This window comes from Elephantulus edwardii, unplaced genomic scaffold (genome assembly GCF_000299155.1).
Source record: "Elephantulus edwardii isolate Elephantulus edwardi_28Jun2011 unplaced genomic scaffold, EleEdw1.0 scaffold00004, whole genome shotgun sequence".
Lineage (NCBI taxonomy): Eukaryota > Metazoa > Chordata > Mammalia > Macroscelidea > Macroscelididae > Elephantulus > Elephantulus edwardii.
This window is the reverse complement of record NW_006399754.1, coordinates 38,545,129-38,558,742: the sequence shown is the minus strand read 5'-3', so window position 1 is coordinate 38,558,742 and position 13,614 is coordinate 38,545,129. Positions and strand designations below refer to the sequence as shown.

The 13,614-nt window shown below is 45.5% G+C and overlaps 1 protein-coding gene across 1 annotated transcript in view; it reads right to left on the bottom strand.

Moving 5' to 3' along the window:
• Window positions 1–13,614, bottom strand: part of NBEA (neurobeachin) — a 924,058-nt gene that overhangs the window by 148,598 nt on the left and 761,846 nt on the right. Inside the window, exon 48 of the mRNA XM_006879639.1 lies at window positions 1,980–2,092. Coding sequence (XP_006879701.1) covers window positions 1,980–2,092 — 113 coding nt within the window. The remainder of the gene's footprint in view (window positions 1–1,979; window positions 2,093–13,614) is intronic.

Here is a 13,614-nt window from a genome sequence, read left to right as displayed (position 1 = left end):
TTTCCCTTCTTCTGATAGCCAGTCAGATGACCAGTCTACAGGAGCCACGTGGCCCCCTGGTAAATCATCCTTCAAAGGAAATGAGCAATGCCCAAAAAGTGAACTTCTGAGACAACCTCAAGTTTCCTATAGCCATGTGTTTGTAAAAGAGGGTGCACTGTTTCCAGAAATTACTCTGGAATGGGGCACCTTGAACCCACTAGTCATCCCTGGGTGTCTCAACATCATCACATGCTGACCCTTCCTCTTTCTCTGAAGGGCTCTCACACATCATCATCATCATTGTGTGCTGACCCTTCCTCCTTCTCCGTAGGGCTCTCACACATCATCATCATCTTCATTGTGTGCTGACCCTTCCTCCTTCTCCGTAGGGCTCTCACACATCATCATCATCTTCATTGTGTGCTGACCCTTCCTCCTTCTCTGTAGGGCTCTCACACATCATCATCATCATCGTGTGCTGACCCTCGTTCTCTGTAGGTTTCTCCCTCTGCCTGAGAATCTCATCCCCATGACATGCTCCTGCTCCTAGCACTGTTCCTGCCTTCTCTGGGAAGCCTGCAACCACAAACTGGAACAGAATACACACACATATATGCCTGTGCACCTCATGTAAACCAGGCACTTGCATGACCAAGTGTGAAGGTTAAGAGAGGCCAAGAAGGGGCTCACTATTTCTATAGTCCCCCAATGCAAGGCCTGTCCCATCTCTAGATATGCTCTGGGAGCCAGTTTCCAGCTCATCACCACATCTCAAAACTTCCGTCTACTATGGGTCCCAGCTCATCACCACATGTCAAATACTTAAATCTTCCACGGGTAACCTGCTAATCACCACATCTCAAACACTGCAGTCTTTCTTGGATAACCAGCTCACCATCACACCTCAAACACTTCAGTCTTCTACGGTTAACCATCTCATTACCACATCACAAATACTTCAGTCTTCCATGGGTAACCAGCTCATCACTGCATCTCAAGTCTTCCCCAGGTAACCAGTTGATTATCAAACTTCGAATCCTTCAATCTTCCACCTCAGCATCATCTGGTGACAAACTAAGTGACTAACTGATGTTTGGCTTTTTGCTAACACATCCTCATGATCTACCTTCCCTTGCCATTTTCTGACATCAAACCATCTCATTTCTTTTTAAACAGAGCTTTGATGAAATATTAGACCTTGCTTCTGACTCTATACTTCACCATATGTGTGTGTTTTATGACATTTAATTGAAATTATTTGCAGCTTCTTTATTTTTAAGTATTTTCTAAATATATTTTCATATGTTGTTGCTGGAGTTGTATGATGTTGCGTTGGGAATGACTGACAGCTGAGTGCCCAGCAGTTTGCAGAGGCTGTAAATTGCACGGGAGAAGACTGCTCATCTTTCTCCTGCATGGTCTTTGGTGGATTTGAACCATGGGACTTTGAGTTGGCATACAATAATACTAGGTTCTAGAGGCTTAGTGGTAAGCATTTGGGCTAGCAAGTCAAAGTCAGGTGGTTCAAACCCGCTAGCTGCTGTCTGGGAGAAGGCTGGGTAATCTCTTCCTTGGAGATTTACTGCCTCTGAAAACCTTCCCGAGGGTCCGGCTGTGTGTCAACTCCAATTCCCCAGTGAACAACAACAGGCCACCAGAGCTCCCTACATATCCATACAATGATACTAATTTTACAGCTGCCATGTTAAGCAACCTCATCAGCTGACGACAGTTGTAGAAATGATGCTCTAGCAGAGTACCTAACTGTCAGAGCCTCGGCTGTCTGAGCGCCTTCCCCGCCAACTGTTCTTCCCCGAACACTCACTCCCCTCGGCATGAGCTGCATGACCTTGGCCTCGGAGCGGATCCCTGTGTTAAGAACTGCTGAGGTGGAGGCACCAGCTATAGAACAGACACGTGGATAGATCCATGCTGGGAGCAACACTCCTGGACTGTGGTCTGAGGAAGGGAGCGGACTAAGGGTCTACACACGCTACCTTTGACAGGTCTCTGAAGTTTCCTGGGAGCGTCAGGTCCAGTTCCTCAGATTCATAGTTGGTTAACACCCAAGGAAAGACGGGGTACTGGTTCAGGTCATTGTATGTCCGTCCTGGCAAAGAGACATGAAAAATGTATACGTATTAACTGGTTAGGAAATAACTCCTACTCTTACAATACATGAGGCTAATTCCACTATTTCACAGCAGACAGAAAGCCCAGGCCCACTCAACATAGTGCATTTTGCTTTACCGCACATTTTACAAGCAGGTGTGTAATGGGTAGGTGGTTCATGGGAGTGGAGGGCACCACCATGTCCCACAGCAGGTGTGTACTCATGTCTCCATGATACACGGTGGGAATTCTCAGAATGCATACACTCTGTGCATCACAACTCCATCAGGTGGAAACGTGACTTCTATATGAATCAGGGAGAAAACACATGTGTGGCTCACTTTCCATAACATTTGATTTCTTGTGGGGACTTAGAACTGATTGCAGTGCCGCCCAAGTCTGCCTGGGACTCTTTTGTTTATTGAATTTTGCTTAATCAAAACCACTTTTGTATCAAAGAGTTTCAAGTAAATTTACTCAGTAACAACTAAGAAATGAGCAACCAGAATGACTTTTCAAACGGGGTGATATGGCAGAGCCTGCTTGCGGGCTGTGAGTCAGAGCTGGTTTTTCTGCTCTCTGAGCATGGCGGCATTTCTCAGCCTCCTTCACCGGGAGCCATGGGGCCATGCTCTCAGCCACAGAGTCTCTGGTTCATTCACAAAGCTCCCCTGCACAGTAGCTGCCCTGCCCACATGTCCTCTGCCGACTGGTGAGTGAGAAGCTACCACTCTGGAGGAAAGCTGCAGAGTCTGGGGTCATTGCACAATAGCAAGGAGGAGATGGCTCTGTGGACCTGAGCCCCTGTGGGTCATGGGGCTGGACCTGAGCCCCTGTGGGTCATGGGGGTGGACCTGTGGACCTGAGCCCCGTGGGTCATGGCGGCGGACCTGTGGACCTGAGCCCCCATGGGTCATGGGGGTGGGCCTGAGCCCCTGTGGGTCATGGAGTCCTTGTGGGTCATGGGGGTGGACCTGAGCTCTCGCGGGTCATGGAGGTGGCTCTGTGGACCTGAGCCCTCGTGGGTCATGGGGGATGGACCTGAGCTCTCGTGGGTCATGGAGGTGGCTCTGTGGACCTGAGCCCCTTAGAGATGTTGGAAGAGCATCCTATAATCATGTATCTAGAAAAAGCTCTTCCTGGAACATGACATGGGAGCTTCAATCCAGAACTGATACAGAGAACTTGCAAGTTAAAAGACCTGTAAGGAAATCTGTGGCAGAAGATGCCGAATCAGCATTCCTTGGGATTTCTGAGTTTGTGGACTGCTGTTGTCCACAGGCTATGAACTAGATCTCTTCCTGACCAGGACTTCATGTGGAATTTGTAGGTGAGCTGGAACTGGTGCAAAGGGACCTGGCGATGTCGTGTGTAATTCGTGGGGTAGTAACGTAAAGGTCAGTGCTTCAGACGTAGCAGCTCCTGGGGGTGAGGAATGGGGTGTCCTCCCTTAAGGACGTTTGGTCTCAGAAACCCAGTGCAACATCGCCATGATGGGGACAGACTCCAGGGCAGAGGGAGAAAGGGCTAGAACAGCACCTGAAAAGCCTCAAGCATTCAAAAGCCGCATGTGCAACAAGTGAAGGTAATTGTGATGCAGAATTTGAGGTGAGCAGAGGTGGTTCAGTCCTGTCAAAGGGAGGGCAGATTTACACATGGAAGGGCAGGTGGGCACTGTCCCTGAATGCAGAATCGGGGGACTGCGCCTGAGTTTTACTTCAACGAAGAGATACTGAGCCACATTTTTAAAGTGGTCTCGTACTGTGATTCTGTGAAGGTTTATCTACACAGCCCAGGAGCTGACACCATGTGATGGTGATGTGTTCTAATCAGGAACTAGCATCAGGACTTCAAAAAGCGAAAGAATTCCAAAGCAAGAGGCGTTAGGCAATGATGTCATTATGTACTCATTTACCAATTAGTATTTTTTTCTTACTTTCAAACAATTAAAATTTAGCAAATAAACTTGTGTTGCAATTGGTAGGGCTCTCTCCTCTTTTCTGCACAGGTGTGTGCACACACACATATATTCATCTCTGCAGAAGAAGCTTCATCTTGGAAGGAAAGTAGTAACCATTGCAAGTCAATTACACTAACCTGCTAGAACAATGGAAGTGGAGCCCAATAAATGAGCCTTCAGATACACTGCCTGTGTTTCTTCATTAAACACACACACACACATACAAACCCCCCCCCAACTTTTTAATTAAACCATCCAATTTCATGTTTTTCTATGGCACTTTAGTTTTGAAGGTAAAGCGATCTAGAGACAGCTGACAAAGAAATTATAACTGCAATTCCTTGGTGAAAATGTTAATGACAGCAAAATATTGTTTAATTAGATGATTGCAGCATCTGGGCTAACACTCTTAAGGGCAGCGTCTCTGTACTCATCTGCTTCTTCACACTTTACAGACATTTTGTCATCTCTAGGTCATTAGGAAAGAATTTTTAATGATTTTTCGAGAAGCAAGCAGTTCAAGTTACATCTAATTAGATGACAATAATAAGCCCAACACTTGCAGCAGCTAAATATATACATAATTAACCAGGGAGGGCTTGTACATCACAGAGGAAAAACGTGAAAAATGCTAAACAGGAGAAAAAGGTTGGGGCTGGGGAAAGTGGTGCTGAATTCATTAGCTCTCCACCGACAAACATCTCTGAATCCTCCGGCACAAAGAAAAACTTCCCCGGCTGACAGGAGATCATTTACACGATGCTACATTAGCAATTGCTGTGCAGCTTTTCGAGAATGTAAGAATGGCAGATTTTAACATCTTTCTCATCATGTTATCTGATCAGCTGTAAAGAAGTACAGGGACCCCAAAGCTTGTCAGGCCTGAGATCGAGAGGTGGAAACACACTTTCATGGAACTGAGGCATCCTGAAAAGTCTTCTACATAATCTTTTGAAATGTGAGGGTCCTTAAAAACTTACTGTAAACATTTAAAGCATAACTCAAATAAATTGTGCTATAGTGCTAAGTTGGAATTTTAACACAGAGCTAACAATCAGAGTTTTCATGACTTTAATAAAATGGAAAGTGCAGAAAGGCATCTGTGTAAGAGCATGGCACCCCAGGACATGTATAGCTAGACTGACCAATGCCCAGTGGTTAAGGACAGGTCAGCGGTTTGAACCCATGAGCTACTCCAGGAGACACAGGAGGTAACCTTCTTGTGTAGGGATGCACGGCCTTGGAAACCAGGGCTTTCTCACCTCTGCAGTGGGAACCAACTTGCTGCAGTGTGTGTGTGTGTGTGTGTGTGTGTGTGTGTGTGTGTGTGATTATGAATGGCTTAGAACTAACATCAATCACACCTTTCCTTATTTCCAATTTTCATTATTAGGTATTTATTAAATCCTTAAACAGAACAAATTAAAGGCTATGAAAACATTTACCTAATTTAAAACTGCATGGTTCAAAACTGGGAAGGGCGTACGCCAGGGATGCAACCTATCTCCATACCTTTTCAACATATATGCAGAACAGATTATCCAGGACGCTGGGCTCTATGAGGAGAAATGTGGGGTCAAGATTGGTGGACAATTTATCAACAACCTGCGTTATGCGGATGACACAACCCTGCTTCCTGAAAATGAAGAGGACCTGAAGCACCTGCTGCAGAGGGTCAAGGACTGCAGCCTACAATATGGATTGAGGCTCAATGTCAAGAAGGCAAAGATTTTCACCACTGGACCAGCTGGCAGCATCACGATGGATGGTGAAGAGATTGAGATTGTACACAGCTTTAGTTTGCGTGGCTCCACAGTCAATAGTCTTGGCACCAGCAGCCAGGAAATTAAAAGGCACATTGCCATGGGAAAGTCTGCTGTTAGGGACCTCTCCAAAGTACTGAAGAGCAATGGTGTCTCTCTGGAGACTAAGGTGCGTCTGATGCAGGCCATGGTCTTCGCAATCACCTGTTATGCATCAGAGAGTTGGACAATGACCAAGGAGGATAGAAGGAGAATTGATGCCTTTGAGCTGTGGTGCTGGAGAAGAGTATTGAGAATACCATGGACTGCTAGGAAAACAAACAGATTTGTCCTGGAAAGGGTTAAACCAGGTGGCTCTTTGGAGGCAAGGATTCTGAGGCTCCATCTAACATACTTTGGACATGTGAGGAGAGACCGGTCCTTGGAGAAGGACATCATGCTTGGGAGGGTGGAGGGACAGCGCAGGAGAGGAAGGCCCTCTATAAGGTGGATTGATTCAGTGACTGGGATAATCGGGATGGGTGTATTGGAGACAGTGAGATTGGCACAGGACAGAGCAGAGTTTAGGGCTGTTGTACATAGGGTTGCTATGAGTTGCAAGTGACTCGATGGCACATAGCAACAACAACAACGTACATACATACAGACTTGTTATGTGCCATCAAGTCATCTGCAATGCACAGCAACCCTGTGTACAACAGTTCTGAAGCCTGCCCTGTCCTGAGCCAGTCTCACCGACTCCAATATACCTATTCCCATTGCCCTAGTTACTGCCTCAATCCATCTCATCAGGGGTCTTCCTCTCCTGCACTGTCCCTTCACCCTTCCTAGCATAATGTCCTTCTCCAAGGATCAGTCTCTCCTGGCTACATGCCCAACGTATGTGAGACAGAACTTCAAAATCCTAGCCTCCAAGGAAAAACTTGGTTTCACCCTCTCCAGGACAGACCTATTTGTTTTCTTGGAGGTCCATGGTATATTCAAGACTGTTCTCTCTAGCACCAGAACTCAAAGGCATCAATTCTTCTGTCATCCTTAGCTACTGTCCAGTTCTCTGAGGCATAGCAAGTAATTGTAAAGACCATAGACAGGATCAGGCACACCCTAATCTCTAGACTGACATTTTTGCTTCTCAGTACTCTGGAGAACGCTGATAGCCGATTTATCTAATGCAATTTGTCTTCTGATTTCCTGACTGTTGGTGCCAAGAGTGTCAAATGTGGAGCTGAGCAAGCTGTCACTGTGAACAATCTCAATCTCTTCTCCAGCCATCATTGTGCTGCCAATTGTCCCAGTGATAAGAATCCTTATCTTCTTGATGTTGAGCTTCAATCCATATTGAAGACTATATTCCTTGATCTGCAGCAAGTGCTTCATGTCCTCCTAACTTTCTTCAAAGGAGGTTGTGTCGTCTGTATAATGCAGGTTGTTGATGAGTCTTCCTCCAATCCTGATGCCACATCCCTCCTCATAAAGCCCAGCCTCCCAAATTATCTGATCCACATGTACATTGAAAGGTATGGAGACAGGACATATTCCTGATTTTGAACCATACAGTGTTTCCCTGTTCCATTCTGAGGACTGCTCTCTGGTCCAAGAATATGTTTTGTATAAGCACCATATGTATATACATATATGTATATATGTGTATGTATGTATATATATGTATGTATGTATGTATGTATATTACTGCATATAATATATATATATAATTTTATCTTTTTATATATATTTATGTTGTTGTTAAGTGCCTTTGAGTTGTAGGTGACTCATAACAACCCTATGAATAAAAGACCTGGACACCTCTATAACTTTCATTCTTTCTCCAGGTTCGTAGGATTTCCAGAGGCAAGCTATTATGGAAGTGGATGCCACTCCTGCTTCCAAGCTTGTTTCAATCTGGGAGCTCCACCAAACCCTGTCCACTATGGGTAGCCGTTCATTCACACACGCACGCACACACACACACACACACACACACAAGTCTCATATATTGGTCTAAAATCTTCTTAGGATACAGCTGTTACATGTTGTTGTTGCTGTTCTCAGCTTCATGATTGGCCATCAACTTGCCTATGACTCACTGTGACCCTACGGACATGAATGCTGAACCCTGACCTATCCTGAGCCAATCTCGTCTCCAACAGACCTAATTCCATTTCTTCAGTCACTAAATCAATTTCTCTCTTCCTGGTTCTTCTTCTCCTCCACTGCCCTTCTATTTCCTCCTCAGTTTCAGAAAGGAAGGTTGTGTCATCTGCATACCATAGGTTGTTGATGAGTCTTCCTCCAATCCTGATGCCACATTCCTCCTCATAAAGTCCAACCTCCCGAATGATCTGTTCTGCATATAGATTGAAAAGGTACGGAGACAGGACATATCCCTGATGCACTCATTTCCTGATTCTGAACCATGTAGTGTTTCCCTGCTCCATTCTGACTACTGCTTCCTGGTTAAGTATAGGCTTTGCATAAGCACAATCAAGTGTTCTGGGATTCCCATTCTTCTTAAGATTAACCACAATTTGTTGTGATCCACACAGTCAAATGCTTTTGCATAGTCAAGGAAACACAGATTGACATTCCTCTGGTACTCTCTGCTTTCAGCTAAGATCCATCTAACATTAGCAATAATGTTCCTAGTACCATGGGCTCTTCTAAACCAGCCTGAAATGCTGCCATTCTCTGTTGATGTTCTGTGCCAGTCGTTCTGGATAATTTTCATCAGGATCTTGCTTGCTTGTGATAATTTTCACTCTGTTAGATCACCTTATTTTTGGAATGGGAACAAATATGGATCTCTTCCTGTCTGTTGGCCAGATGGCTGTCCTCCAGATTTCTAGGCATAACCCAGTGAGCATGTCGAGGGCAGCATCTGTTTGCTGAAATATGTGAATTGGCATGCAGTCATCATCACACCTATCCTCACCCGTCTGTGTGGATCCCCCTGTCACTTGGATCCTCGTACTCATTCTACGACAATGGTCTTATACAGTATTTGTCCTTGTGGGACTGAGTTCACTCAGCATAATGCTCTCCAGTCCCTCCCAAGTTAGCTAGTAATTGACAAAATCATTGCTCCTGCGTGCTGCATAGTATTCCATTGTGTGAACGTACCACAAGTTCTCAATCCATTTGATTGTGGTTAGACATCTGGGTTGTTTCCATGTTCTTGTGATGGTGAATAATGCTGCTATGAATATTGGTGTACAAGTTTCTGTTTGAGCCTCAGTTCTCATTTTCTCAGGGTATATTCCAAGGAATGGAAAAGCTGGGTCATATGGAATTTCTATGTTCAGCTTTTAGAGGAAGCGCCAAAATGCCTTCCAGAATTGTTGCACCATTTTACAATCCCAGCAACAATGTCTAAAAGTTCCTATCTCACCACATCCTCTCTAGCATTTACTACTTGCTGCCCTGTTAAACTCTGCCACTGTTACTAGAATGAGATGGTATCTCGTGGTTTTGGTTTGTCATATCTCTTATTGTCAGTGATTTTGAGCATTTCTTCATGTGTCTGTTGGCCATCTGAATATCTCTGTGAAAAGTCTTTCCAGGTCTTTTCCCCATTTTGTCATTGGGTTATCATTTTTGTGTGTGTGTGTGTAGGCCCAGGAGTATTCTATAAACTTTCATTATGAGACCCTTGATGGTATTGCCAAATGTTTGTTCCCAATTGGTAGGTTTTCTTTTCATCCTGTTGGGAAAAAATTTTTTTGACGCACACATGGATTTAATCTTTAGAAGGTCCCATTCATTGATTTTATCCTCTTCAGATTGTGCATTTCTGGTTGTATTTGACAGTCTCTTTTTACCGTGGACTAGGCCTTCTGATCTTGACCCCAGGTAGGACACACGTTGTTACAGGTAAGTACTGTTGAGTCTACTCTTGCTAATCATGTCTCCTGTACAGCAGCAGAATGTGGGCTTCTTGGTCTGTGTATCCTCCAGTGTGTTGCTCTGTCTCAGTGCACTGGGCCCTCAGTATCAATCCACCTCATTAAGGGTCTTCCTCTTCTTCACTGACCTTCTAGCGAGTGTAATGCCTCTTCAGGGACTAGCCCTTCCTGATAATATGTGCAAAGTGCAGAAGATGAAGTCCCTTCATTATCTCTTCTAGAAGAGTCCCAGCTGAACGTCTGTGAAAACATACTGTTCTCAGAAACCATGGTATATTTACTATTCCTTGACAACACCGTCATTTAAAGGTATCTGTTCTTCATTCTAAGCTTATTAATTATCCATATTTGACATGTATATGAGGCAACTGAGGAGAACACAGGGGTCGGTGCACCTTAGTCTTCAAGGGGACTTCTTCGCTCTTAATATTCTAAGGAGATCTTTTGCAGCACACATATGAGTAACTGATGGTTGTTCTTCAGTCAGGTCCTAGCCTTGCTCTTACCGGTGGTGGTGGTGGTGATGATGATGATGATGATGATGATATTTCTCCACAGATGTGGTTACTATGTGCACCACTGCCTATGTTGCAGGGGGATAGGGGGTGAAGATGTATTTCCAATGAACAAGTCATCATATGTACAGAAGTTGACCACAGATGTCTGGCATAATTTTCATCACCACAGCCAAATTTCCAACTACTGGGCCATCTTTGTTCCCAGCTTTCACATTCAAACCACTAATAATTATCCAGGACTCCAGGTCACATGTTTTATCAGTATTAGAGTAGCTGGTAAACCTCCTTCTCTTCTCATCTTACGCGTGACTGGCGCGGGAAGTTGAGTAACAGTCCTGGTACCTGGTGTTCCCTGCAGGTGCGTGGATAGAATCCAGCGCTGCCAGCTCTGTACTTTAGGATAAATCTTACAACCTTCTTTGACATTAAATGCCAGGCTCTTCCTCTCCATTTGCCATTCCCAGCACAGGAGGCCGTATGACTATCCACACTCACCAATACCAGGGATATGAGAAGTATTAAATGAGCAAAATGCTTTCCTCCCTGGCAGACAGTAGGCACAGAGGGCTGAGGACACGTTAAGACAAAGCCATCGTGTGTGTCAGACACAATGGGTCCATGGGAGAGGAGAGTGCTACAGACATGGAGAAAACCACCTGCATGGGGGTCACTACAGAATACAGAGGCCACAAAACTGCATCTTCGTCATCTGCTTACTTGAGAGCATACCAGATTCTGTAAAATATCCCTGCCCCAAAACCAAGTAGGGTAGAGTTCAGCATCTGGTGGAGAGACAGCTTGGTCAGACCTGGAGCCCCTGAGAGAGTGGCTGCCATGAATGTCCTATGGTGGGTGTCCAGCAGTGCAGAGGCTGGTGGTGTGGGAACTGGCAGGGTGGGTACCTGGTGGTGTGAGTCCTGGTGGTGTGGGTGCCTGGTGGTGTGAGTCCTGGTGGTGTGAGTCCTGGTGGTGTGGGTACCTGGTGGTGTGATCCTGGTGGTGTGAGTCCTGGTGGTGTGAGTCCTGGGGGTGTGGGTACCTTGGGGTGTGGGTATTGGTGGTGTGAGTACTGGTGGTGTGGGTATCTGATGGTGTGGGTACCCAGCAGTGTGAGTACCTGGTGATGTGATACTGGTGATGTGAGTCCTGGTGGTGTGATACTGGTGGTGTGAGTCCTGGTGGTGTGGGTACCCGGTGGTGTGGGTATTGGTGGTGTGAGTACTGGTGGTGTGGGTATCTGATGGTGTAAGTACCTGGTGGTGCAGATATTCGTGGTGTGAGTACTGGTGGTGTGGGTACCTGGCGGTGTGGGTACCTGGCAGTGTGGGTACCTGGTGGTGTGAGTACTGGTGGTGTGGTGGGTACTGGTGGTGTGAGTACTGGCAGTGTGGGTACTTGGTGGTGTGGGTACTGGTGGTGTGGGTACCCGGCAGCATGGGTACCTGGTGGTGTGAGTACTGGTGGTGTGATTACTGGTGGTGTGGGGGTACCCACTGTGGGGGTTCCTGGTAGTATAAGTTACTGGTGGTGTGGGTACCCGGCAGTGTGGGCCCCTGGTGGTGTATGCCAAGGTCTAGAGTAGGAACTGTCCGTGGTCCTTCCTCCCATCCAGGAGTCTGTAGTCCAAATGTAGAATGGAGCCAGCAAAGTCCTGGCCCTCCTCACGCCGCATACCCTGGGTCCACAGCTCCAAGTCCTCTCATGAGGTCTCAGAGGCCCTGTCACTACATGAATTCCAAGTATTCCCTCAGCTCAGCTCTGTTTCTTTCTTCCCACAAGACACAAACCTCTGGACTTGCTAGTGAGAGGTTTGAGAGGGAGTTCTGGCCCAGACCTTGTGCTGGGATGTTAACATCCCTGCTCTCACAGGTCACTGCTGTTCCCGGGCTGTTGCGCAGGGTGAGGACAGGTGTGGTGAATCCTGCGCAGCCCAGTGGATGGGCTCAATCAAGCCACTGTTCTGAATCCTGTCTTCCTTCTTAGCTCTGTCACTCAGGCAAGTTACTGAACTTCTCTGTACCTCAGCTGCTCCTTTGTGAAGTGGGAGTAAGGAAACCTGCCATTGCAGCCGTGTTGTTGAGGGGCCTCCTCTTTCCCTGACCCCACAGTTCTCAGGGGTCAGCCTCTCTAAATGGCATGTCCAGAGCACGTGAGGTACACCCTTGTCATCCCCCTTCCTAAGTCGCATTCGGCTGTGCTGTGGCCCTGCGGGCAGTCTGTGCTCTGGGCATCATCACAGTTGTTGCTAAGTGTTCCTGGGCCTCACTCACTCCATCGAGTAGACTGCCTCACAGCTGATGGAGGTGTGCAGAGGCTGTCAACCACCCGGGAGGAGACAGCCCCTCTTTCTCTGTTGGAGTGCCAGGTAGATCAGACCCCTGAGACGAGGCCCTGCATCAACAGTGCTGCTTTTAAGAACCAGGCTATCATTTATAGCAATAAGCAAACACATCAAAAGGCAAGAAAAACAGACCATTGACTCTCTAAACCAACATCTCCAGCAAACTGAAAAAGGACAGCAAGAAAACTCGACACCCTCTAAAAAAATTGAAATTATAAAAATTATAGCAGAAATAAACAGAAAGCAGAAAAACAATTGAAACTATAAACAAAACTAGGAGTTGGTTCTTTGAAAAGGTCAGTAAAATCGACAAACCACTAGCAAAACTACCAAAAGAAAAGAAGGAAAAGACGCAAATAATATCAATAAGAGATTAAATGGGCAACATCATAACAGAACCAACAAAAATAAAAAGGCTAATATTGGATTATTATGAAACATTGTACTAAAAAATATTAAAATCTAGAGGATATGGAAAAATACTTAGAAATGCACAACCTACCTAAACTGACACCAACTGAAACTGAACACCTGAACAGACCCATTACAAAATAAGAAACTGAAAGCGTAATAAAACAACTTCCAGCCAAAAAAAGTCCTGGACCAGATGGCTTTACAAGTGAATTTTACCAAACATTCACAGAAGAACTGTTACCAATCCTACATAAGCTATTTCAGAAAACAGAAAAAGATGGGATTCTCCCAGACTCATTCTATGAAGCAAACATATCCTTGATACCAAAATCAGGTAAAGACACCACCAAAATAGAAAACTATAGGCCAATATCTCTCATGAACATAGATGTAAAAATCCTGAATAAAATCCTGGTCAATAGAATCCAACGATACATGAAAAAAAAATAATTCACCATGACCAAGTGGGATTCATAACAGGGATGCAAGGATGGTTCAACATAAGAAAAACAATCAATGTAATTCATCACATTAACAAAGCAAAGAACAAGAACCACATGATTCTATCAATTGATGCAGAAAAGGCCTTTGACAAAATCCAACACCCTTTCCTGATTAAAACACT